This window comes from Dama dama, chromosome 22 (assembly GCF_033118175.1).
Source record: "Dama dama isolate Ldn47 chromosome 22, ASM3311817v1, whole genome shotgun sequence".
In the NCBI taxonomy this organism is placed as follows: Eukaryota; Metazoa; Chordata; class Mammalia; order Artiodactyla; family Cervidae; genus Dama; species Dama dama.
In genome coordinates, this window is record NC_083702.1 from 22,453,496 (window position 1) to 22,481,302 (window position 27,807).

Consider the following 27,807-nt stretch of genomic DNA (forward strand, 5'->3'; position numbering starts at 1 on the left):
ATTTCAAAAACACCTATCTCCAAGCATATCTGAATATATACATAACCTGCCTGAAAGTAATGGGCCACATTTTCCATTCTTCATACAAAACATATCCTTTGATATTTTTAAGTACTTTTCAGTTTATATCGAGTGGAACTGTAAAAAAGGTTTAAGCTAGTTTTAGAGGTGAAACAGCCCTAAAAAAAAGGAGGCTGAATGTGACAGCATGTGCAATAAGGGCAGTGGAAACAAAATCTAAAGAATCTGTTCTGAGAAACACAATTATAAGTATAAAATACCTAAATTAGACTGAATGTGTAACCGTAAAAGACAATTTTTAAGATGAGATAGAATACTTTCTTTAAAATCTGGCTTTTAAAGCTTAAATAATGTCTTTAAAATGAGACAGAGAAAAAAATAAAATAAAAAAATAAAAATGAGATAAGAGTACTTTTTTTAAATGTCTGGCTTTTAAAGTTCAAAACTGAAAGGAACTCAATTTAGAAATGAGGAAACTGATATCCAAGAAAACAAAGGAACTTGCTTGGTAATTAACAAACCTAGATGTGACATGAAACATGCTCCAATGAGTGTATCTTTAAAATATGATCTTGATAACTTCTAATGAAAAGACTAAAAATCTTAACCATGTTTCAAATTAACAACTGCAATCAAAGCCAAACTGACTTAGAATTGACAAGACCACATTAAAAAGTTTACATTGCTTAGAAAACAAATGTCCCTCTCAAGGACAATTAATAGGATTATAAAAGAAATATTTACTGAACATCTACTATGTGGCAGCAACTATTTTAGTCATCTGGGATATACCAGTATAGAAAATACTTTTAAACATACTCAAGTTATGACAACTACACGTACTTAACTGACAGGGAAATTATAAATCATTCTCCTTCCACTGAACTAGTTCTGCAGCTCCTCAACATCTCTAAGATTAGAACAGTTGCTGTGGATCAGATTCAGGAGCTCTACCATCAGGAGCAGACACATAGGAATCACCTCTCATCATAAAGCAAGGATACTGCTTTCTGTAACTACGATTGTTCACTTCTGGAACCATTTCCATACACATGTTTTTCCCGTTCCTTATTCGGAATTCTACACTGCCAGTCACTCAAAGAAGAAAAAAAAAAAATCTCAGGCTAATAGAAGCCAAATTTAGAGAGGGAAATAAAAATCTTCCTTCAGTCTAGGCTAAATGAACTGACTGCACAAAGAACTCCATACATCCGAAAGCACACAGATGTCTGCACCAGTTCCCAGGGCTTAAACAATGCCAGTCATTCAAGAGCTTTCCTTTTACATAAGCTGATGTGAGAGCGCTCAGTCAGCTCTTCTGAACCTCATAACCCAGGATCCCGGAACTCTGATACAGCCACCATTTTCCTCAGCTCTGTTTTCATGTACTTTCTCTGGTAAGCAAACTTCATTTTTTCCCTAAAAAATAAATCTGGAAATCATCTCTCCTGTTTGCTACAATTGATATGAGTGATATAATTCAATCCAAAATTACTATTCCATTAAAACTAAAAGTGTTAACACAAATCTAAGGTCAATACTGAAAAAACTGTTCGATAAAATATATTTTTAAATGCAGAAGTTTAAAATATAATTTTAAACACGCCTCATCATGCTAAGTATGAAATGACACCATCTGGCTGCATTTTATCTGCTTCCAGTTGCACAATGTAAAAAACAGTCATACAACACGAAATAACTTTCCAAAAATTAAAAGAAACTTTCGGAGAACTGATAAAGAGTTCAAAAAGTGAATTTACACATGCATACTCACACACATGCAACACTAACTGCAGACATCACAAATATTGAAAGGTATTTGAGTGTTTGACCAAAACCCCACGCAGGCCTCAGGAAAAATATTCTTCAGTGAATGTCCCTCAGAAGCTTAAATAACAGTACTGTCACCTCCAAAGTACATTATTATTGATTCTTCCAACAATATCCTTTACTTGCTAAGTCTGGCAAATTCGAGATTCAAACATTAGTAAATATTTAAGCCACATAAACACTAATGTACTTTTTCATCACATGGGAAACTTACTTCCTAAGACACTTATCAGACCTACCAGCAAGAAGTAAAGCTGAAGTTTTAAGGGACAAAATGAGAATGACTCATTTAGTTATTAAATTATTAGATCCTGAATAGTCAAAAGAGTTGCCTGTAAATTCACCTCCCGTAACTATGTACTATCCTTAAGAGATTTGTGGCTCTTCTAATTTAACACTTTCCCTCTCCACATACACACTACATAATGCAAATAAACATGCTCTGAAGAAGGAAAAGTTCTCTCCTAAGTTTTCTCTCCTTAAATAGTAACTCCTTAAAGATATTCCCCATCTCTCCCCAAGAACACAAAAAAGCAGAGCTCTGAACATACTAACCATTTAATAGATATTTGGGAAAATTTCCATCATCCTTAGAGTTATAAGATTGAATCTGTCAAAAAGGAGAGGGGGAGAACTATTTATCTTTTCATCAAAGTATTACTTCCTAATAAGCACGGAAGGCAACAAAACCCTGTATGTTCTACAAAGCAGTAGCCTCAGAGACATTTCATCACTCCCTGAGACTTAACAAACTTTGCTGGCAAAACAGACTGCATTTCTCAAAAACACCTTGCACGTTCTCAAGAACCAGATTCTTCAATCAGGACAGTTTACCATACATTCAACATCTATGACCTACTCCTTGGAACACACAACCCTGTTTCCTACCACTAGGGTCATTATAATATTTTCTGATGCTTTACTAAAAGAACATCTGACTTTAGCAAACACCTCTTAGCGCTTCTCTAAAAATACATTTTTATATATTATATCAAGTATATATATATGCTTTCTAGAACTTCTCACTCTAAAATTTCACTCACTATTGCCCGTGTTATCTTTTATAGTCAGACAAAGCTTTTCATTTTCCTGTAATACGGCATTGTCTTAAGACTTTGTCACCAAAAGGATCTGATACCGAGACAAAAGAACAGACATAAACTTTTCTTTCATTTTTTCCCAAATTTTAACTTATTACATAGTATTAATCCACTCCTTCCTATAAATGAGTTTTAAAGCATTCCAATATACTTGAAAGTCAAAGAAGAAGTACTAAAAGAGCTATTCACAGGTACTTATCTTTAGATTTTAACCAATTAATAATAGTTCATTTCAGGTTCACGTTTTATTATCTACACCTGGCTATGACAGACTCTGGCATGACAACGTGTTCAACAGAGACACAGCAAGGAATCATAGAGGCAGGACTGAAACACGGTGAGAGAGAAGCACCTGGGGACCAGTTCACATTCTACACAGTAAGATTTGCCCAGTTTCAAGTTTCTCTTATTAGAAAATAAACTTTATGATAAATACATGTTTAGTGAACTAGATATGAGTTAACAACTTAATTTTTTTCATTCAACACTGACATACTAAAAAATCAGCTTAATTAAAAAAACACTAGTATTACAAAATGGTGTATATAATAAAAGGTATAAGATTCAGAAGATTTGCGACTAATAAAAATAAATGAAAAAAAGAAGATTTGCGCTATCATATACCACTCGTTATCATTCCTTCTTCTCTGCCTTCTAATTATTCTCTCATAATTATAAAATATGCAGAAGATAAAACAAGAATTATAAACATGGCTATCCCCTAAGTGATACTAGAAACACAAAACTATTTATAGACACACCTTACTTTAAGAACATGACCTAACTTAACTTCCCGCATTCAAGTCTACTTGACAAAGAAGTCCAAAGAACCTAGAAGTGGGGTTCGGTGTTTATTTTCTCTTGGAAGTGAGGGGTGTCTATGCTAATGGAAAGAAAACAGCCAGGAGGAGATACAATAACCTTTGTACATTATGCAAAACTTACCCACTTGAAGGATCTAAGGCAATAGCTCTAGGTTGATCCAACTCTTGCCAAAATAAAACTTTTCGTAAAGATCCATCTAAATTAGAAACTTCAATACGATTAGTTTCAGAATCTGTCCAGTACAATTTTTCTCCAAGCCAATCACATGCCAGCCCATCAGGGGACAATAATCCAGAAACAACAACATTCTGTACACTCTCAGTTTTGTTGAACTCTATTCGTTTAATGGCTTCTTCGCTGACATCACTCCAGTATATCAAGCCATGACTAAACACAAAGTCCAACGCAGCTGCATCCTCCAAGCCTCCAACTACAATCGTAGCATTCTCTTTGCCATTTGCAGCATCAACCAATCGCAAGTCCCGTCTGTTTGCATAAAGCAACAAAGGGGCCGCTAGAACGAAAAGAGAAAAGTACGTAAGTCAAAATGAACAAAATGCATCGATTCCATAAATTGAGTTTCAAATCAACAATGGTGAACAAATACTATCAAAGAGTAAATAAATGTATAGGAAACTGTCGCAATCTTTTCACAAACAAAGCATTATTTCTGCAGCGTTTTAAATACAAAAGACTTGCAAGAGGGGAAAATCAATTCCACCAGGATAGTCTTTTCTTATTAAAATAGTCTGTCAGATAAAACAAAAAAGTTTGATCATTTCAAGAATTTGACAAGGAAAAAAAAAAAGAATTTGACAAGGATATAGAGCCAGTGGACCACTCATACTTTATTGAGGGTGGGCCTGTAAAATGGTGCAGCATTTTTGGAAAGCAGCTTGGCAGTTTCTTAAGAATGAATAAACAACCTACTATATGATCCAGCCATTCCATGTCTAGATATTTACATCAGAGAAGTAAAAGTATAATGTCAATACAAAGACCTATGTATAATGTTCATAGCAGCTTATTTGTAATAACCCAAGCTGGAACCAACCCAAATGTCATCAACAGACTAATGGATGAATAAACTGTGATATATCCACAGGATAAAAAGTAATGAACTATTGGGACTTCCCAGGCAGTTCAGTAATCAAGACTGAGCCTCCACTGAAGGGAGGCTGGGTTCAATCCCTGGTGGACTACTGATAAAACCCCACATGCTGCACCACATAGCCCCCTCCTCCCAAACAAATGACTATCTGTTCATGTAACTTGAGTGAATCTCAAAACAGTTATGTAGAATGAAAGAAGTCAGAGAAAAGTATATACTGCATACTCTGTTTATACAAAATTTTAGAAAATTCAGATTAATCTATTATGACAAAAAGCAGTTCAGTGGTTATCTGAAGGTGGGGAGAGAAAGTGGAAAAGGAAAGGAAGGAGGAATGATAAAGGGGCATGAGGAAACCTTTGTAGGTGATGACTATATTGTAGTGACTGATGATGGTTCCAGAAGTGTACACGTATGTCAAAACTCATTAAACTTTACTTATGTGTAATTTATTGCATTATCAAGTATACCTTAAAAACTGTTCAGTCTAGCAGACATAGTTCTTAATACAACTATTTTTTATTGCTTTATATTATTATTAGAATGATCTTCAAATAAGACTTAATACTAAAATTATACATAAAGCCTATCCTAGAAAAATTAAAGTGTTCAAAAAGAGTAAAGAAAAAAAGTGATGTTTAAGCCAGTTTATGGGCTGTGCTGGCCAAACAGATTTATGAGGTCCACTATTTTCATCAGTAAGCACAACATGAACTTTCCTTCTAAGTAAGTCTAAATCCAACTTTCTTAGTTAAAAACAAATTGGCGGATAGCTTTTTCAAAAAGTGACAGCCCTTTCTGTTTGTGTACCTACAGCTGCTATTGGCAAATTAGTAAACTTCCATCACAGATTCACTTTTGGCTCCTTTCAGCCCTTAATGTGTGTTAATTGCTTAGCCTCGTCCGACTCTTTGCAACCCCACAGACTGTAGCCCACCAGGCCCCTCCGTCTATGGGATTCTCCAAGCAAGAACACTGGAGTGGGTTGCCATTTCCTCCTCCAAAAGGAACTATAGAAAGTGAAGTCACTCAGTCGTGTCCAACTCTTTGCAACCCCATGGACTGTAGTCTACCAGGCTCCTCCATCCATGGAATTTTCCAGGCAAGAGTACTGAATTGGGTTGCCAGTTACTTCTCCACTTCAGCCCTTAATACATCACACTGATTTATCAGTCGGCATTGTGTTCACTGCACTATCTAAAACTGAGTCCCTCATACTATGCGTCCACTGTAAAAATCAGGAAAAAGGTCATATTAGTTAAGGATAAACTGCTAAGTGCTGCATAAGGCTAAGAAATAGCCCCAAAACATTTACTATTTAAAATGCAAGGGTGGTAATAATCTGATATTTATTGGGCACCTTTATGGTACTTTCCTTGGAAAACTATACAAAACCTGCATATGGCATTAAGTGGCAGCTAAGTGTCTTTTATGACTTTCAAGTCAAACGTTATCATTTCTACTAAACATCTGGTCTACAAAATCCAAAGATCCTTTCTGGTCATTTAAGTCCTCACAAACCCTAAGAGTAACCAAAAAAAAAGGAGGCGAAGGGAGGAGTGAACAAGTCAATTTAAGTTAGCAACACCGATTACAACTGAGGACTTCTAAAGGACTATGCACAAACCTATGTACACTATTAAAAAGAAATCCCAGAGTTCATCCTGTCCAAACATCCTTGATACTTGAATACTTTCTACAGTATTGTCACCAATATCTATTTAGCATGGGATATCTAAAAGGTGTAATTTGATTGCTAATACTGTTTTAATCTACTAAAGAAATACGCTGGATCCCCACACACTTTCCCTGAGTTATAGCATATATGCCATGCATTCAGTATTTTCATTCCAAGAAGCTTACCTTCAGACTTCCTAACTCAAATAATCACCAACGTATCTCTTTAGTGAACCCTCACAAGAACTTAGAAATCCTTATTTTCCTTTATTAACTTCCTACCAATCTTTCTCTAGTGCCATTCTAACCTTTTTCTGCTTTCCTGAAGACAAATTCCATGCTCTGAATCCTTCATCCCACATCATCTCACAAAGTAATCTCAGTGAAGCAGGAAGTGAAGGAAATATTATACATCCCAACATCTAAAACCTCTCAAAAATCTCTTTATATCCCATCCATCCTCCTCAACATTGTCGTCAATGACAACCTTCTCAAATGACAACCTTCCCCTCCTCCCTTCTCAGTCTATGCCTCTATTTGAAACTAAAAGGCAGGTTGAGCATCATCATCAGAATTAACTCTATATTACAAAGAGACCATTCTACATAGGTGGGGATACGGTCAACATTTTTTTTCCAACTGGAAATAGACCTTTTACGAAGCTCAATGATCTCAACCTCTCATATACCCTCTCGTTTGAATGGTATACATATATTGGTCATTCTGTGAAATCTTATTTCTTTTGTATATAAGTTACATTATCATTTATATTCAATAAAATGCACATATACATATTTAAAGTGTACAGGTCAATAAACTTTAATAAGTGTATGCAACTGTGACAACCACTCCAATCAGGACACAGAATATTTCTATCCCTCCCCAAGTTCTCTGTTCCTTTGCCGTACATCCCGGTTACTCCTGGCTCCAGCAACCCCTGATCTGCTTTCTGTTGCTATTGATTAGCTTTGCCTGTTATCTAGATTTCTGTGGACTCTTGTAGTGTCTAATTGTTTGTTGGCATATTTTTGAGATTCATCCATTTTGTTGTATGTATCAACATTATTGTTGAGCAGAATTCCATTGTATGTATATACTAAAATTTGTTTATCCATTTTCCAGTGTGTAGACATTCAGACTGTTTACAGTTTTTAGCTATTATTAGTAAAGGTGCTATAACAATTCATGTACAAATTTCTGTGGAGTCATACACTCCATTTCTCTTGAATAAACAACTAGGAGTGGGACTGCTGGGTCACATAGGAAGTTTGTATGTTGGTCAACATTTTTGAATGCTGCAAAAAAGTCAAGAATTAAGGACAGATAAGGCAAGTTGGATCTGGTTATGAAAACTTGGAGAAAGCAGTTTCAGTTGAGTGAAAGGTGGGAAGTTGGACTAAAACAGTCAATAGCTAACAGATGGTTAAATGAAGTGTACATCAATATTGTAAGATTTTGTGGTTAATTATTCTTTTGGTGATAGAAAGGTTAGCTTTATTAAAAAAAATTTTTTTTGATAGCAGGGACCTGGCAGGAACCACTGCAGATATAAGAAACAGGATGGTGAGATGGCCAACAAGAAGTTATATGAGTAGAACTGAAACTCAGGCTGGAGATGACTTGAAAATTACTGGACTAGAGCTGCTTATGATCAGGTAAACTCAGATAATCTCTTCTATACTTTCTTACTTAGAGAACAGAGTATGGACAAGAAAATTATACAAGTTGGCCATCTCTCCCTGCCATAAAATTAAATTCATCACCTTTCTCCCACAGGAAACCCTCAAGAGGCAATGGTACCACAATTTCCCTAATTCCTCTATTGTGTCATGGAGCCATCCTTGACACCTCCCTTTCCCCCTTCTCTCCATCCCCTCCCGCCGTCTGCCAATTACAATCTTGTTGATTCTTCTTTAGCAGGTCCTTATCTCTGCCTCTTGTTTTGCACTTTTTAGACCACTACCCTACTCTAGCCCTTCATTACCCCATGCTAAACTACCTCAATAGTAAAAGATCTCAACACTCTCTCCCTTCCCTTTTCTACTTCATGTGTGTGTGTTAGTTGCTCAGTCGTGTCTGACTCTTTGTGACCCCATGGACGGGGTCCTGCCAGGATCCTCTGTCCATAGCATTCTCCAGGCAGGAATACTAGAGAGGGTTGCCATTCCCTTCTGCAGGGGATCTTCCGAACCCAGGGATTGAACCTGAGTCTCCTGCATTGAAGGCAGATTCTTTACCATCTGAGTCACCAGGAAGCCTATTTCTAATACTTGCTATTTTATCTAATTCAAAAAGGTTTCTGATTTCCTTTGCCTAAAATCAAAAAGCCTCAATACCTCTGGGCTCCATGGGTGACTTCTACCTGTGACTCTACCTTACCCTGCATAGTCTCTGAATGGTACACACTAGTTTTTAACGCATCAACTGTGAGCACATCATACCTCATCACCACAGTGTACTCACATTCCTGCTCACTTCATACCTCTCCCACCTCACAAAGCAAGCAAGTCCTGATTCAAACCTTATCTATTCCAAGGATCTTTCCAATTGACTCAATTTCCTTCGTTGTACGCTTACAGTCTTTACAACTTATTTGATAACGAAAGTTTTAAAGTTTATTTCCTTCTTCAACTAGGATCTCTGCCACTTGGGAAGAAGAGCCATATCTTTTAACTAATTTGGGGAATGCCTACGAACACAGTTCACTGTATGACAGTCATACAAAAAAACATATTTACTAATATTTCAAAGGAATTTTTCAGAACCTGATCTAAAAATATACTTCCTAAAATCCCAGAAGGATTTTGCATTAAGTACTGGGCAAATGCACACAAATGCCCAGCTGACACCCTGACTTGGTCTGACCAGTAGTCAGGCTTCTCTGTTCCCCACGAACCCCTGAGCTTTGGCGAGCTCTGAGCTTATTAAGCAAGCCAATCCAGAACACCCTCTCCTAAGCACTCACCTGAAGTATCAGCTGACCACACACACACACCCCTCCTGTTAAAACTGCCCGGGTCATGTCATCCATTAACCTCTACCCACTTGTCCCACTTTCCCACAAAGACCCTGCTGGTACTATGCACTGAAAGCCCTTTCTGTGTTTGATTCTGAGATACCTGCATACCTTGTGGTCAGAGCAATCTCCTTATTGCAAAAGCCTTTTCAAATAAAATCTCTCCTTGCCAAGTAGGAATTTATTTTTATTTGACATCTGTATAGTGACATGACTTGGATAAAGATTGGACCTCAGCTATGGACCCGTGCCATCCCCACCTCAATAATTACATTTCGAGAGTCATTTCAACTCCTCTCCTGCTAAGATTCAGGGATCTGTCCCTGAGTTTAAATCCTGAACCAGTGCTATAGCCATCTTATCTGCTACAACATGGTAAGCTGCTACTTTAATATTTTCCAGCAAAGAATTTTTTTGACTCTCTGACCCCAACACACCTCAACCATCACATTCCAACTATTGAGTGGGAATATTCCCAGCTCTTCTGTGAGGCCTCTTTCCCAACTCCTACAGTGGAGATGATAGAAGGGCATTTCCTAGGGTCCTCACAAAGGAATACTCTTTCCCAGCTCTTTCAAAGTCTCATGTCTGGTTTAACTATCTAATCCCATAGGTAATTCTCACTCCATTGAGCACCCTTCCATCTTATCTGACATGCTTCACCATTACAGCACTAATTCAGTCCAGTATCTTCAAAAACGGCAAACTTTTACTAAGACAATTTAGAACTTCCATATCCTCCTTGAGAAACAGGATGGATCTCCCTAAAACCTCCCCTTTTCCATCATCCTCTCTCTTTCTCCTTTTTACCACCCTCAAGCTTCCCTTCAGTTCCCCATGAATCCTTAACTGTCCTCCTTTAACACCCCAATCTCCTCCACCCCTCTATCCACTCTTCTCACACCAACCCTCAGCTCCCTATAGTCACTATGACTTTAAGGCTCCCTTTAACCCACTAGGGCAGAGAAGGCAATGGCAACCCGCTCCAGTCCTCTTGCCTGGAAAATCCCATGGACGGAGGGGCCTGGTGGGCTGCAGCCCATGGGGTCGCTAAGAGTCGGACACGACTGAGCGACTTCACTTTCACGCACTGGAGAAGGAAATGGCAACCCACTCCAGTGTTCTTGCCTGGAGAATCCCAGGGACGGCGGAGCCTGTTGGGCTGCCTTCTATGGGGTCGCACAGAGTCGGACACGACTGAAGCGACTTAGCAGCAGCAGCAGCAACCCACTAGGGACTCTCGGACCTGGAATCAAAAAAACAAATTGGAAACAGACTGGATATTTTTATCCACTCAAACGAGCCTCTGAGACACCCAGACAGCCTGTGGTCTCTCTTCCATCCCTCACTCAAAATGTCGTCCACAGTTTCCATGAGATTACATGTCAGGGCAAAGAAAATCCAAAAGGTCTCCTTCACAAATCATGGTGGGAAGATGGTAGACTTCACAGTGACTGAGTAGGAACCTCAACGTGCCCTATCTGCCAGCAACACAATTAAAAATAAAGGAAGGAAGAGAACAAGCTCTTCTATACAAACCATCAGTGAGCTGAAACTTTAAACTGAAGCTGTAGCAAGCTATTTAAGTGTTCCTATGTGTACATGTAACTCAGATAACCATTATATCTACTACTGTGGGCAGGAATCACTTAGAAGAAATGGAGTAGCCATCACAGTCAACAAAAGAGTCCGAAATGCAGTACTTGGATGCAATCTCAAAAACGACAGCATGATCTCTGTTCATTTCCAAGGCAAACCATTCAATATCACGGTAATCCAAGCCTATGCCCCAACCAGTAACGCTGAAGAAGCTGAACGGTTCTATGAAGACCTACAAGACCTTATGGAACTAACACCCAAAAAAGATGTCCTTCTCATTATAGGGGACTGGAATGCAAAAGTAGGAAGTCAAGAAACACCTGGAGTAACAGGCAAATTTGGCCTTGGAGTACAGAATGAAGCAGGGCAAAGGCTAACAGAGTTTTGCCAAGAGAACGCACTGGACATAGCAAACACCCTCTTCCAACAACACAAGAGAATGCTCTACACATGGACATCACCAGATGACCAACACCAAAATCAGACTGATTATATTCTTTGCAGCCAAAGATGGAGAAGCTCTATACAGTCAGCAAAAACAACACCTGGAGCTGACTGTGGCTCAGATCACGAACTCCTTATTGCCAAATTCAGACTTAAACTGAAGAGAGTAGGGATAACCATTAGACCACTCAGGTATGACCTAAATCAAATCCCTTATGATTATACAGTGGAAGTGAGAAATAGATTTAAGGGACTAGATCTGATAGACAGAGTGCCTGATGAACTATTGCTGGAGGTTCGTGACACTGTACAGGAGACAGGGATCAAGCCCATCCCCATGGAAAAGAAAGGCAAAATGGTTGCCTGAGGAGGCCTTACAAACAGCTGTAAAAAGAAGAGAAGCAAAAAGCAAAGGAGAAAAGGGAAGATATTCCCATTTGAATGCAGAGTTCCAAAGAATAGCCAGGAGAGATAAGGCCTTCCTCAGCGATCAATGCAAAGAAATAGAAGAAAACAACAGAATAGGAAAGACTAGAGATCTCTTCAAGAAAATTAGACATACAAAGGGAACATTTCATGCAAAAATGGGCTCAATAAAGGACAGAAATGGTATGGACCTAACAGAAGCAGAAGATATTAAGAAGAAGTGGCAAGAATACACAGAAGAAATGTACAAAAAAGATCTTCATGACTGAGATAATCACAGTGGTGTGATCACTCACCTAGAGCCAGACATCCTGGAATGTGAAGTCAAGTGGGCCTTAAGAAGCATCACTACGAACAAAGCTAGTGGATGTGATGGAATTTCAGTTGAGCTATTTCAAATCCTGAAAGATGATGCTGTGAAAGTGCTACATTCAATATGCCAGCAAATTTGGAAAACTCAGCAGTGGCCACAGGACTGGAAAAGGTCCGTTTTCATTCCAATCCCTAAGAAAGGCAATCCCAAAGAATGCTCAAACTACCGCACAATTGCACTCATCTCACATGCTAGTAAAGTAATGCTCAAAATTCTCCAAGCCAGGCTTCAGCAATATATGAACCGAGAACTTCCAGGTAGTCAAGCCGGTTTTAGAAAAGGTAGAGGAACCAGAGATCAAATTGCCAATATCCACTGGATCATCGAAAAAGCAAGAGAGTTCCAGAAAAACATCTATTTCTGCTTTATTGACTACGCCAAAGCCTTCGACTGTGTGGATCACAATAAACTGTGGAAAATTCTGAAAGAGATGGGAATACCAGACCACCTGACCTGCCTCTTGAGAAACCTGTATGCAGGTCAGGAAGCAACAGTTAGAACTGCACATGGACCAACAGACTGGTTCCAAATAGGAAAAGGAGTACGTCAAGGCTGTATACTGTCACCCTGCTTATTTAACTTATATGCAGAGTACATCATGAGAAACGCTGGGCTGGATGAAGCACAAGCTGGAATCAAGATTGCTGGGAGAAATATCAATAATCTCAGATATGCAGATGACACCACCCTTATGTCAGAAGGCGAAGAAGAACTAAAGAGCCTCTGGATGAAAGTGAAAGAGGAGAGTGGAAAAAGTTGGCTTAAAACTCAACATTCAGAAAACTAAGATCATGGCATCTGGTCCCATCACTTCATGGCAAATAGATGGGGAAACAGTGGAAACAGTGACAGACTTTATTTTTTGAGGCTCCAAAATCACTGCAAATGGTGACTGCAGCCATGAAATTAAAAGACGCTTGCTCCTTGGAAGAAAAGTTTTGACCAATCTAGATAGCATATTAAAAAGCAGAGACATTACTTTGTCAACAAAGGTCCATCTAGTCAAAGCTATGGTTTTTCCAGTAGTCATGTATGGATATGAGGGTTGGACTGTAAAGAGAGCTGAGCGCCAAAAAATTGATGCTTTTGAACTGTGGTGTTGGAGAAGACTCTTGAGAGTCCCTTGGACTGCAAGGAGATCCAACCAGTCCATCCTAAAGGAGATAAGTCCTGGGTGTTCATTGGAAGGACTGATGCTGAAACTCCAATACTTTGGCCACCTCATGCGAAGAGTTGACTCACTGGAAAAGGCCCTGATGCTTGGATGGATTGGGGGCAGGAGGAGAAGGGGACGAGACCTCTCCTTGAGGTCTGGATGAGCCATCTCCGATGGCATCACCAACTCGATGCGCATGAGTTTGAGTAAACTCCCAGAGTTTGTGATGGACAGAGAAGCCTGGCGTGCTGTGATTCATGGGGTCGCAAAGAGTCAGACATGACTGAGCAACTGAACTGAACTGACTGAACTGATGTGTACATGTGTATGCATCTTACATATATAGACAGACACATATATACATACACACACACACACACATATATATATATATGTATCTATATATATATGTATACATGTATATATGTGTGTATATACATATGTATCTATATATACATATGTATCTATATATATGATGTGTCTATACATATAAAATTACTTCCCTACCTTCAGTTGGTATTGCCAAGTTTAATTTTACATTATGAAAGTCCTTAAGGGAGTTCTATCCTGAGTAGAACTGATGGTGGTAGTGCTGGCACAATTCTGTGAAACAACTAAAAACTACTGAATTACACACTTGAATTGTATGGTGTGTGACTAAAGCTGTTAAGATAAAAACAACAAAAAGTGCTAATAGAAGAGATTTTCAGGAGTTAAGGAAATAGTTTCACAACTTTAATTATAGAAACTAACCCAAATGTTTTAAGAATCCAAATTAAAAAACATTTAGGCAAATCTTTGGTATGTGAGACCATAGTTTCATATCATAGGTTTAATAAAAACAGCTACGTCTTCGGAGTTACAGGCATTAAGTATAACACAAGCACATTTTTATTCTACTTGAAAACTCTCTTCCTAAACTTTTACAGGTTTATTGACAGAATAAACTAGCATTATATCTGTATGTGTATTTAGCCAAGTTGAGTCATTATTCTGATAAACTGCATTTTGAAAGTAATTATGTCTTGTGATAGGCCAACTTGAAGATCATTTCCAAAATCTTTCAGCATTAAGTCTAAGGCTTTAAGTTACTAAGTTAGTTCATGAATATTCATTACATACCTAGGTCATTTCTATATAAGACAGAACACTGAGGCATAAGCATTTCAAGTTTATATAGGCTTCTGTTTCTTATTTTCATGGCACCAAGAAGCTATGTATATTTGAGTCTATTAATAAATATATTCACTTCTGCCACATTGAGAAGTTGTACTATTTGGAAGAATATGACTATAAGAAGTTGTAAGATATATATTCATAAGCTCTGCCAGGCTACTACAAAATGTTGGTAGTACAATTCTCTACCTCATAGTTTTCTCTGTAAAATACTAGTTACTGTAATTATAAGTTACAATCTTGTATGTAAAGGAGACTCTAATAGGATAGAAAGGAACAGCTCTGTATACAAGTTATGCAAGATGTGCTTTTAAGGAAAAAGAAAACAATACTAAAGTAAAATGACTAAAAGTGTTTCAGAATGAGAGAAAGGAACATGTATAGAACAAAACCTGAATAGAAACAAATACAAATTTGTATAACAAAGAATACAAAGCTGTATAACAAGTTCCTGAAAAAAAATAATTTTGTCATCAAAGCCAGGTAAGACTTGACAGGTTTATTTGTAAGATTTTCAGAAAATGCTTCACTATCAAATATTATACTTGTATAAAACTAAAATCTGATTTTCTACTAAAGTGATAAAAATTTCTTGGGTTACTGAGCTGCTCTTAAAGAGGTTATAAAAGGTTTTTCTTTGCCTCTGAGTAACCAATCTCCCTGGAACCAAAAATCCAGTGTCTTTTCAGAATTTCCTGTAATTGATCTTAACTTTATCATGTCTTACTATTTTAAAAAGTCTTCTCACTTTTGAAAGAGCTAAGGTTGCTTCCTATGTTCACTTTCAAAAAAATTTCTTGACACTGATCCAAGATCCTATTTAATCTAATGTTCAAATTTCCTGACAGGTTTTGACATTCTGTCTTTTCAAAATAAAATACTAAATGATGTATTTTGCACCTATAACTCTTTAGAATTTCCTAAAGGGCCCCTGGAAGTTCACAAAGGATTAATCCTTTCACCTTGTAAAAAAAGAGGCATTAAAAATAATTGGTTTACTTGATCAATGTTATGCTTTGTATAGGAAGCACAGTCAAGTTAGAAGACATGCTTACCCTCCCTAGATTAAATCTGAATGGGTAAAATGATTATTATCATTTGATCAATATGATTATTGATCAATATGATTATTTCAAAAGTTGCAGGACGTTCCTAGAAATTTATCATTAGTCTCAGTGTTCACAACATGTTTCTGTTGATCAACAGACTGAGTGGTGCTTCCTCCAACATTAGACAACAGTACAGTGTCAATTATAATTTTCATTACTCTTTATTCTTTTATGATTTTTTTAGTGTTATCTTGGTCATAATTTCATTTCTTTAATTTCAATATAGTATATTCTTCGTAGACCAGTGAGGGTTGTCCATCAGGGATTCACACAACTTACTTATGGAATTTTATTAGACAGATGTTCAGGACTTACTCCAGACTTAACTAAAAAATTTTACTTGATAAACTTGATATTACTCTTCATATGCTCTAAATATATGCTTCAAGACACACTATGTCTCAGGATTACTACATATTTTTAAGTCTTCTTCTCTGCAAAGATTCTTATTCATTTAAACTCATGAATCAACGTAATATCTACTTTTTAAAAATAAGATTAATCATTATGTTTACACTTTATGTTTACATTTTTCCTAAAACTTCTCTGAACTTATTTTGGTGTGCATGCCATAGAAACAACCAAACTTATTTATCAACTGCATTATTTTCTATAACAAACTCTCATCAGATCTTTCAGTTTTGAAATTATCCATAATAAACTATCACCACCATTTTAAGTCTTGTGTTAAAACAGAGTGTTTTACTTTGATGCCTCTCTGAAAGCACCTGCAAATCAGCTACAGGCCAAGCTTTTGTCTTCAACAACAAAACAAGTATTGTTGAAAGAGGACTGTACTCTTGGACACAAGCTTCTGATGGCATCACTTAAGTAACTGAGACTATACTGAGTCAGGATTCCCAAAAACCTAGTAAAGAAGCAAATGGATCCATGAGACTGCTAACCCAAGATCTAGCAGAACAAGAATCTCTCAGGACTGAATAAACTGACAAACAGTGACTGTGGGTTTTAAAATACTGCTGATGCTTTAATGTCCTATTCTCTAGATAATAGCAATTTGTTTCTCTTTTCTCTTATGCCACCTGTATTTCAATGACAATGTAAGTAACCTACAATGCAAGTTTACTTCTGTAAATGGAAATAAGACACTGATCTTTATCTCGCTGACTCCATCATTCAAAAACAAAACTCAGGTATTAACTAAGTTTTTTTTATTTTCATGGCAATATAGTTATTTGCATAAGTTCAATAAGAGTCTGTCCTCCCGGCTGGAAACATTATTATGCAACCAAGGCTCTGACTGGATGTCATGTTTGAAAGTCATGTTCCTTTAATCTAATACCACCAGACACTTTTAAGGAGCTGTGGTTGATTTTATTGAGCAATGCTTACAGTCCTCTTGGGAAAACCAATCCGGTACTTGGCTTACAGAGTTCTCAGACTTAAAGGTAAAGTAAGCAAAGTTAATTTCAGGCAGGCCCAGAAACCCCAGGATATTTTGGGGACTTGAAGAATTCACCCAAATCTGTAAGTACTGCAAGTGAAATCCAACTGGCTTTCTTGGCCTCAAAAGGCTTTTAAAGTTCATTCCAAAATTCCTTATAAAAAAATCCCACTGAAGCAAACTTAAAATGCCTACACCTACATAAATAATCATAGAAAAAGCAAAAGAGTTCCAGAAAAACATCTATTTCTGCTTTATTGACTACGCCAAAGCCTTTGACTGTGTGGATCACAATAAACTGTGGAAAATTCTGAAAGAGATGGGAATACCAGACCAACTGACCTGCCTCTTGAAAAACCTGTATGCAGGTCAGGAAGCAACAGTTAGAACTGGACATGGGTGCTCGCTTTGGCAGCACATATACTAAAATTGGAACGATACAGAGAAGATTAGCATGGCCCCTGCGCAAGGATGACACGCAAATTCGTGAAGCGTTCCATATTTTTAGACACAGAAATACAGAACAGACTTTTGAACTTTGTGGGAGAATGTGAGGGTGGGATGTTTCAAAAGAACAGCATGTATGCTATCTATGGTGAAACAGATCACCAGCCCAGGTGGGATGCACGAGACAAGTGCTCCGGCCTGGTGCACTGGGAAGACCTAGAGGAATCGGGTGGAGAGGGAGGTGGGAGGGGGGATCGGGATTGGGAATACATGTAAATCCATGGCTGATTCATATCAATGTATGACAAAACCCACTGGAAAAATAAAAATAAAAAAAAAAAAAAAAAAAGAACTGGACATGGAACAACAGACTGGTTCCAAATAGGAAAAGAAGTACGTCAAGGTTGTATACTGTCACCCTGCTTATTTAACTTATATGCAGAGTACATCATGAGAAACACTGGGCTGGAGGAAGCACAAGCTGGAATCAAGACTGCCAGGAGAAATATCAATAACCTTAGATATGCAGATGACACCACTCTTATGGCAGAAAGTGAAGAAGAACTAAAGAGCCTCTGGATGAAAGTGAAAGAGGAGAGTGGAAAAAGTTGGCTTAAAACTCAACATTCAGAAAAGTAAGATCATGGCATCTGGTCCCATCACTTCATGGCAAATAGATGGGGAAACAGTAGAAACAGTGGCTGACTGTTTTCCTGGGCTCCAAAATCACTGCAGATGGTGACTGCAGCCATGAAATTAAAAGATGCTTACTCCGTGGAAGGAACGTTATGACCAACCTAGACAGCATACTAAAAAGCAGAGACAAAGGTCCATCTAGTCAAGGCTGTGGTTTTTCCAGTAGTCATGTATGGATGTGAGAGTTGGACTATAAAGCAAGCTGAGCACAGAAGAATTGATGCTTTTGAACTGTGGTGTTGAAGAAGACTCTTGAGAGTCCCTTGGACTGCAAGGAGATCCAACCAGTCCATCCTAAAGGAAATCAGTCCTGGGTGTTCATTGGAAGGACTAATGTTGAAGCTGAAACTCCCAATACTTTGGCCACCTGATGCAAAGAGCTGACTCATTTGAAAAGACCCTGATGTTGGGAAAGACTGAAGGCAGGAGGAGAAGGGGACAACAGAGGATGAGATGGTTAGATGGCATCACCGACTCAATGGACATGAGTTTGGGTAAACTCCGGGAGTTGGTGATGGACAGGGAGGCCTGGCGTGCTGGGGTTCATGGGATCGCAGTAAGTCGGACACAACTGAGCAACTGAACTGAACATAAATAATCAGACCAAACTCACAATGACTTTAGCCTACCTTGTTGTGGACTGAACATTTCTGCCCCTCAAAATTCACATGCTGAAACCCTACACTCCCCCCTCAAATGAATGTTATCAGGAGGTGGGTCCCTGGGGAGGTCATAAGGGTGAAATCCTCATAAATGGGATCAATACCCTTGTAAGATTCCAGGAAGAGCTCTCTTCTCTCTGCCCTGAGAGGATACAAAGAGAGGTCTTAGCTATCTGCAACCTGAAGAGCGTGCTCACCAGAATCTTACCATACTGAGACCCTGCTGCTGGGCTATCAGCCTCCAGACTGTGATAAATGAAGTTCTGTTGTTTATAAGCCATCCAGTCTATATTTTGTTATAGAAGCCTAAATGGACTAAAACATATTCCTAAGACTGACAAATTTTGTTGTAAACAGTAGGACTGACCAAGTGGTCACAATTGCCCTTGCTTAGCCACTGACTTGGCACAACCAAAAAGTCTAACTTCAGTCAGACTTTTCTCTTTCCTACAAGCCCCTAAAGTTTGGTTAGCTCTAAACTTAAGCAAGCTGATGTTAGGTCCCCTAACAGCTCTTTCCAAGCCATCAACTGACTGCAGGAAATTAGAAACTCCAGTTTCACTTTCCTGATCGTGAATCTGCTTACCACCACCCACTCAGCTCACACTCCTACAAAGTTCCTGCTAGACTGCTCACCCTTCTCCATAAAAGTCTTTTTGTGTTTTATTCTGAAATGCCTGCAGACAGTGCAGTCAGAGCATTCTCCCTGTTGCAATTATCTTTTTGAATAAAGTCCTTACCCAAATCTGCATTGGCTTTTACTTAACAGTAATATGACAAACCATATACATGCAAACTCTAAAATTTAGTTCAGTTCAGTCGCTCAGTCATGTCTGAGTCTTCATGACCCCATGTACTGCAGCCCATCCGGCCTCCCTGTCCATCACCAACTCCCGGAGTTTACTCAAACTCATGCCCATTGAGTCAGTGATGCCATCCAACCATCTCATCCTCTGTCTTCCTCTTCTCCTTCTGCCTTCAATCCTTCCCAGCATCAGGGTCTTTTCAAATGAGTCAGTTCTTCACATCAGGTGGCCAAAGTATTGGGAATTTCAGCTTCAGCATCAGTCCTTCCAATGAATATTCAGGACTGATTTCACTTAGGACTGACTGGCTGGATCTCCCTGCAGTCCAAATGACTCTCAAGAGTCTTCTCCAACACCACAGTTCAAAAGCATCAGTTTTTTGGCGCTCAGCTCTCTTTACAGTCCAACCCTCATATCCATACATGACTACTGGAAAAACCATAGCTTTGACTAGACGGACCTTTGTTGACAAAGTAACGTCTCTGCTTTTTAATATGCTATCTAGATTGGTCAAAACTTTTCTTCCAAGGAGCAAGCGTCTTTTAATTTCATGGCTGCAGTCACCATTTGCAGTGATTTTGGAGCCTCAAAAAATAAAGTCTGTCACTGTTTCCACTGTTTCCCCATCTATTTGCCATGAAGTGATGGGACCAGATGCCATGATCTTAGTTTTCTGAATGTTGAGTTTTAAGCCAACTTTTTCCACTCTCCTCTTTCACTTTCATCCAGAGGCTCTTTAGTTCTTCTTCGCCTTCTGACATAAGGGTGGTGTCATCTGCATATCTGAGATTATTGATATTCAGTATATCCAGTACGTACATACAGCACATCAAGGCTGTATATTGTCACCCTGCTTATTTAACTTATGCGCAGAGTACATCACGCAAAATGCCGGGCTGGATGAAGCACAAGCTGGAATCAAGATTGCCGGGGGAAATATCAATAACCTCAGATATGCAGATGACACCACCCTTATGGCAGAAAGCGAATAACTAAAGAGCCTCCTGACCTCCAAAATTACAGTGGTATTTATTTCCTCATATCAGAAGTAATTGGTATCACTTTCAAAACCATAATAAGGTACAGGTGAATTCAAGTGAACACAGAAGGCACTGTGTGGAAAATTACTGTCTGGAGGACATGCAATCAGGCGTTAGGTCAGTCATTCACCTTTCTAGTCAATTAGCAACTTAAAAATTCACTTTTTTTTTTGCCTAAAAATATGATTTCACTTCACATCCCCAAGCTCCTGGCCCTTCCAAGCAAGGTGTTACAGAAACAAAAATTAGCACTGAATTACTTGCAATTTTCACCAAATTGAGCCCAGGCACATTTCAGAATTTTCCAGTCTCTCATGTGAATGACTTAAACCTTTTGTGAGAACAGTCACTACTGCCCCAAATAACACTAACAGCTTGAGAAACAAAAGCAAGTACTAATAATAATAACAGTTTTCCTTGTATTTATGATGAATTATGTTTTAAATGAATCATTTCAAAGGCAAATATTCTATTCTTTAGGTTGCCTAGTCCAGGTATCTGACTAAATTTCCAAGTTGTTCACATGAAGCAGAATTCTATTCTTTAAGGGGAGGCTCCTTTTACAGAAGAAACATAAAGACTCTCACATAAAGCATGAAACATACAAGGCAGGAGCACAGTATAGTATTTACCCACCCTACAGGAAGAAGTCCATGAATCGAATTATTTTAATCATTATAAACAAATAATACAATGACAAAATTTTCTATTAGAAATACTTTATTTTGTCCATAAATATGGGCAATTTTAAAATAAGTATCATAATCAACTATTCTTATTTATAATAATCACATAAAAGGTTCAAGTTGTAATCCCTTAAAAGGTAAATTAAATTAAGTAGATAGAGGCCATGTTGTTTATATAAAATAAAATAGAAAATATCAAAGTATTTCATGTAGTTCCAGTTGCAGAATAATCAAGTTCAAAAACTACTGGCCTAAAACAGTGCCCAGAACATGTTTTATTTGTCTTTCATGAGCACTAATATTTCTTTTAAATTAGCCATCTTAACAATAATAGCTCTTCACTCAAAGTCTACTACTGACCACGCCTTTGCAAACAAACCATGAGTTCTCACAGAAATCCTGGAAGATACTACCCCATCTAATAGCAGGAACTAAAGCTAAGTAACCCGTCCAAGGGTGCCATAAAGCGGTAGATGACTTGGACTTGGTTTGTCAGCAAAGCCCACAGCTTTCTGCTACAGCTCCCCTCCTTATAGTCTTCTCAGAATATAAGTCTGCAATAAAATGTCCATGATAAAAATCAATTTTCTCAGAGTACTTACCCATGGCCTAAACATGACTATAACCTGTGTTACTTATTTTTCCATTATGTTCAATTTATAAATTCACATAGAATATTTTCCGTTTCTATACTCCTTCAAAGAACCTTCCTTGATACTCAAAAAAAAAGACTAACCTTTCTGATAGTCAAAGCACATACAACTAACTATACAGAAAAGTATTTCAGTTCAGCAAATGGAAAATTTTCAATTAAAGAAAAATTATCTGAAAAACTGAACCATGGGAAATTAGTTAGGCCTGATGAAAACAATGAATTGAAACCCAAAAGTTTCATAACCAGTCAAATTATTTCCTAGCCAGATGAGCAAATCTAAAGCCAAGTAAGTAAGCAGCGATTAAAGTATCAAATTTAATTATATGAAACTGTCATCAAATATCAATTCACATGACTCACCCTAATGCTTAAAAGGCTACCTAGCTCAGGTTCTCTCTACATGTGTTCCTGGAACACAGGTTCAGCAGAATGTTACAAAATTTACAAAATTACAGACATCACCAAAGAAAGTTCATTGGTGAGTTTGGGAAACAGTAAATTTCAACAAAGTTAAAACTGGTCTCTACCTCAGAACTTCTCAGAGCCCTTAGTGTGTTAATATGAAGTAAGAACCTGCAAAAGAAGGATTCATTATCCTAATGAAGCTAATGAAGGTGTACGAAGATTAAATGACCTATCCAAGGTCACACAGCTAGCTAGCTACTGGCAAACTTAGAATGAGAATCAAATTCTGATTACCACTCCAAAATTCATTCTATCCTCCTAAGATCTAATCATACTTGATGTTAAGCAATTTTCCAAGGACAACTCCTATAAAAATTTGAGATGGTAAACACTAGCGGCTTGTGCTTACAGTATTTACCACCACCCCACCAAAACAAATTAACAGTAACAAAAAAAGTAGCAAAGAATTCTTACAAAACAAAACCTTCTCAAGATATGCTGGGACACAGTATTTATAAAATTTACACACCAAAACTTATATTCTTATACAAAAAAATTTCCTCTAGGAAATCAGAGGTATAATCTTTTCTAATCAGTAACTGGATGGAAGTTAAGGATGGCAACCTAGATGGTGAGGTCCATCAGAGCAGGGCCCATTTTGATTTTGCTCACCAATGTACCATCAGAGTCTGATACACAGTAGGTATTCCATAGCTAACTGCTGAAAGAATGAACAATAAATCCATGCTCTAATATTAATCACTTGTAAGATTTTGATCAAGTTATAATCTCTCTGAATGTGAGTTTCCCCACTTACAAATGAAGTGGTTAGACCAGAAGGATCAAAATCTTTAAGAACTTGTGAATCTCATAGAAATTAAATCTCAAATCCCCAACATTTGAGGATATGTCCACCATCGAAAATTGTAACAAAAAATAACATTTGCAAATCACTTTATATTCAGTATTTCATTTAACATGCCTAACAAATGTGCAAACTAGCTTGGTAATACTACCCACATTTTACAGATAAAGAAACTGGAGCCCAGAAAAACTGACTAGATCAGAATCACAAGGTTATTTGGTAGTGAAGCACGGACTTTTTTTTTTTTGTTTTTGTTTATAAACAACAGAAATTTATTTCTCACAGTTTGGAAGCTAAATGTTTGCAATCAGGGTGCCAGCATGGATAGGTTTTGGTGAGCGGCCTCTGCCAAGTTGCAGACTGCTGTCTTTTTAGTGTATTCTCCCATGGCAGAGAGGATGAGAGAATTCTCTGGAGTCCCTTTTATAAGTATGATATAGAGAGGACTGCACCATCATGACTTAATTACCTCCCAGAGGTCCCACCTCCTAACACTGTCACATTTAGGGTTAGGATTTCAACATGTTTTGGGTGGGGGTAGACACAGACTTCCAGAAACACGGACTTTAAACTCAAGGTTTGGGTGCTGAAATCCCCCAATCTTTCCATCACACCTTGCCCTCTGATGACAGGGATGAGGACACAGTCCAGATAATGACAGCATTATTTCCCGGCTTTCAACTATTGATTTAACTGGGCCAGAGGACCAAAGGTCTCCCACACTCTCCCATCATCCCATCTTCCCAATGTTAAACTTCCAACTCTTCTGTGAAGAAAAGTGATCTTAATACAACAAATTAATCACGTTTCTCTTGGTGTCCAAGATGAACTAGTTACAATTTTAACAGATGATGACATTATCAAGGAATGAGAAGAACCTAAATTATGAATAAAAATCTTTCACAGTAAAACGAGTTTTAGTTCAAATATATACCCATAGTTAAGTATGTTAAATTCAAAGGTCACCTTAAACCATGATTAGATTACATTTAAAATAAGAGCTTCACTTTTGGAAACTCTGCTGGTGGAAATGAGGCAATTTGAACTATTAACTTTTCTAGGTCTTCTTACATAATATCATACTTCACAATATTATTTCAAGTGTAACTTCTCTTAACTCCAATAACGAATAAACCCAATTCTGGGCTCAATCCTGGTGTTAAACAAGTGGCATTTACAACATAACCTTCTCTTCCAAGAAATACAATTGGGCAACCAGAAGCATTTGGGTAATGGAATGCAATTTCACCAAGGCTTTATTTAACTCAACAGTGGACTCTATTTGTTAATTCTATTAACCGTCTGTCTTAAAATATATCCATATTCTATGTCAAATAAAATTGTTTCTCACAACTATAGCAAATTCCCCCTTCAATAGGGACTATATCATACTAAAATAAACATATACTTACTAGACCTCTCAAGTACATAGCACTGCATTCAATTCTCTGCCAAGAAAATGAAATAAGCACTAGCTTTCTGAAGTTTACACGTGGAAATAGTTTAGAATATGCTTACAGTGAGTTGTAATTAAGTATAAGTAAATAAAACAGGCAGACCTAATAATCCTGCTGTTGCGGCTGCTGTTTAGTCACTTCAGTCGTGTCTCAGTTAAATCAATAGTTCTTTTGCGCTCCTCGGTCCATGGGATTTCCCAGGCAAGAACACTGGAGTGGGTTGCCATTTCCTCCTCCAGGGGATCTCCCTGAATAATCCTGAAGTGTAACTAAAGAAAAAATTTCCTCCTCCAAAACAATGTCAATCATGCTCATCCAATAAATATATACTCAGAAATGGCATATCTGGCTCATTTATAACACAAGACTGTTACTATTGTGTTCTGGAAACTTCAGTAAGTGTGCACACTGAACATAAATTTAGCCTATTAAATTAACAGCTAAAAATCTCCTTACACCCAAGAGGTCCCATACCTGCAAAGAACTGACCGTGAACACAACTGAGAATTGTTAACTGAAACCAAAGCTTCAAGTCATTGCATCAATTGGTACCTAAATTCCTCTGCTGGTAAATGCCCCATAGCATCCGAGTCATCACCACTTCACCACTGATGTGAGAAGAGCTGTTGAAATCTTACGGGCCAGTGAAAAACCTCAGTGAACTGTCACAAAATAAAAGTCGCAGCATATGTGACAGCTTCGCAGGCCAATCTAAAAACTAAAACCTAGGACCATCGAATTTAGGCGATGCTCGGGGAAGAGTACCTAGAAGAGCCTATGTTATTTCCCAACGTGCCACGCAGTCTCCAGGGGAGCGCAGCAGACGATAACTTAGGTCCCAGGACAGGCTCCTCTCCACCAAGGATGACTTTCCTAATTGGTGCCAACTGTACACTTGCATGCTCCGAAAATAGGGGCAAGTCCTGAATGCCAGAGGTTGCAAGGGCAACGTTTCTATTTTATTATGGGCTGGAGCCCAGGCGATTCCCCAAGGCTGAAAACACTCGACCTATAACCTCGGAGTCCTTTTCCAACTGTGCTCTCACCCACGATCATTACACCCTCCACGGAAACCGGTTATTAGTTGTTACAAGGCCTGGAAAAAATAGTAAGAGGGCTCTAAAAGTTCACGGGACCCACAGGGAAAAGGTGGGGGCTTGGAGGGAGAAATCCAAACGCTGAAGCATCTTGGGCTCCAACGTCCCCGAGAGCCAAGATCCATACAAAGCCCCTCGTCCCCGGTGACTGCAGTCACTCGGACAGGATGGGGCTCCGGGGGGAGGTCACCCCGCCAGGACGCCCGGACGAACGCTCTGTCCGGACGCGGTGGGCCACGCGAGGCGGGGGCTGCGGCGTGGCCGGGCGGAGCGCGCAGCCCCTTCTCCCGGGCCCCTTGCTCCCTCCTTCCCCACGACCAGGCCTCTCCCGACTCCTCTTCCCCAGCTTCGCCTCCCCGCCTCCCCTGCCCCCCCCGCAGACACAGCAGAACAAGACCCCCTCCTTCCCCCCGCAAGCCCCACCAACTTTCCCGTCCCCCCGCTTTCTCTCCCACCTCTCAGGAGCACGCAGAAACTGCAGGCCAGGAGGCTCCTCAGGACAGCCCCCATCTTCCCTTCTCGCGCTCGCTTCTCTCACCGGCGAGGGGCGGCCCGAAGAGGGGGAGGCGAGGAGCCGGGGCGGCCGCCGCAGCGGCAGGGCTGCACGCTCATGCTTCCCAGCTTTCCAGAGAGAGAAGAAAGAAAGGGGGGCCCGTCACGGCTCCGCGCGCGCCGCCGCCGCCGCCGCCGCCCTCTCTACCGCGCCGCTCCGCCCGGAGCTCGCGCGACGCCAGCGTCTGCTTCCATCCCGCCGCCTCCTCCCCCGGCGCCCCGCTTCCCCCGCGCAGCTCCTCATTCAGCCTCTTCCTCTCACGCAGCGGCGCAGGGATACGCCTCCCGCCGTCACGGCTAGCCGCCGAGGTCTCCCTGCGCGCGGCGAGCCCTCCCCGCCCTCGGCGCCGCCTCCCGGGCAGGTTAGAAAAGGAGAAGAGGCCGTGCGCACAGCCTCGGCGAGGAGACCCCGGGAGATCGGCGGGGCCAGCAGAGGCGGCCCGGAGGGGAAAGGCCGCCCGGCGGCGCATTCCGAAGGGATTCTTTCCCGGGCCGGCCCCTTCGGCCCTCCCCGCGGAGGGCGTGAAGCGACGTCGAACAACATCGGGAGCCGGCGTGGTCGGGACTACTTTCTGCGGCTCGGCCCGGCAGCCGCCTGCACCGCTCTTTGTGCGGCCGCCGCCGGCCGAGCCAGGTGGGGCTCCCGGTCCACACCGGCCGCCACCTGGGCCGGGGCCACGGTGGGCGGCAGGAGACGGCTGGCTGGGCCCGCAGAGCCGCAGGTCCACGCTCGGGGAGCCACCTGGATCCCGATGCGAGGCATGAGTTTAGTCCCAGGGTTGGAAATCTGTTTAAGCATCTTTTTCTTTTTCTTTTTCTAAGGAAAATAAAAACTAATGTTGCTTCCACCGGCTTTGAACATGGGTATGGTGAAGGGTATTCAAACGCCAACAGAAAACTGAAATTTTTAACATTTTCTCCCGGTTTCCCAGAACTACAGATTGCTCCCCAAAATTAAGTCCGACAAGGACTAAAGGATTTCTAAACGGGCAGATAAAATTCTAAGATAAATGCGTCAGCACCTAACAGAGCAAAGGGACGGTGCTAGAATTTTGCAAACTGCGTTTAGTGATAAATGTCTGGCATGTTTTGACGATCCGCTCTCAGATTGAAGAGGAAAAGATTCCTCGGAATCTCACACTCTGGATTTTTGCACAGCATCTGGCCGGCT

At 39.7% G+C, this 27,807-nt stretch overlaps 1 protein-coding gene and 1 non-coding gene across 4 annotated transcripts in view; one reads left to right on the forward strand and one right to left on the reverse strand.

Annotated features, from left to right (window-relative positions):
- LRP6 (LDL receptor related protein 6) overlaps positions 1–26,776 on the reverse strand; it is a 177,566-nt gene extending 150,790 nt beyond the window's left edge. For all 3 annotated transcript variants that reach the window (XM_061125031.1, XM_061125030.1, XM_061125029.1), the window contains exons 1-2: positions 26,540–26,776; positions 3,897–4,290 (exon numbers count right to left, since the gene is read on the reverse strand). In XM_061125031.1, coding sequence (XP_060981014.1) covers positions 3,897–4,290; positions 26,540–26,594 — 449 coding nt within the window. In that variant the 5' untranslated portion in view covers positions 26,595–26,776. The remainder of the gene's footprint in view (positions 1–3,896; positions 4,291–26,539) is intronic.
- Positions 17,668–17,774, forward strand: LOC133044122 (U6 spliceosomal RNA). Its single transcript, XR_009689865.1, has one exon. It is a non-coding gene; the product is annotated as a U6 spliceosomal RNA (small nuclear RNA).
- Positions 26,777–27,807: the final 1,031 nt, after the last annotated feature.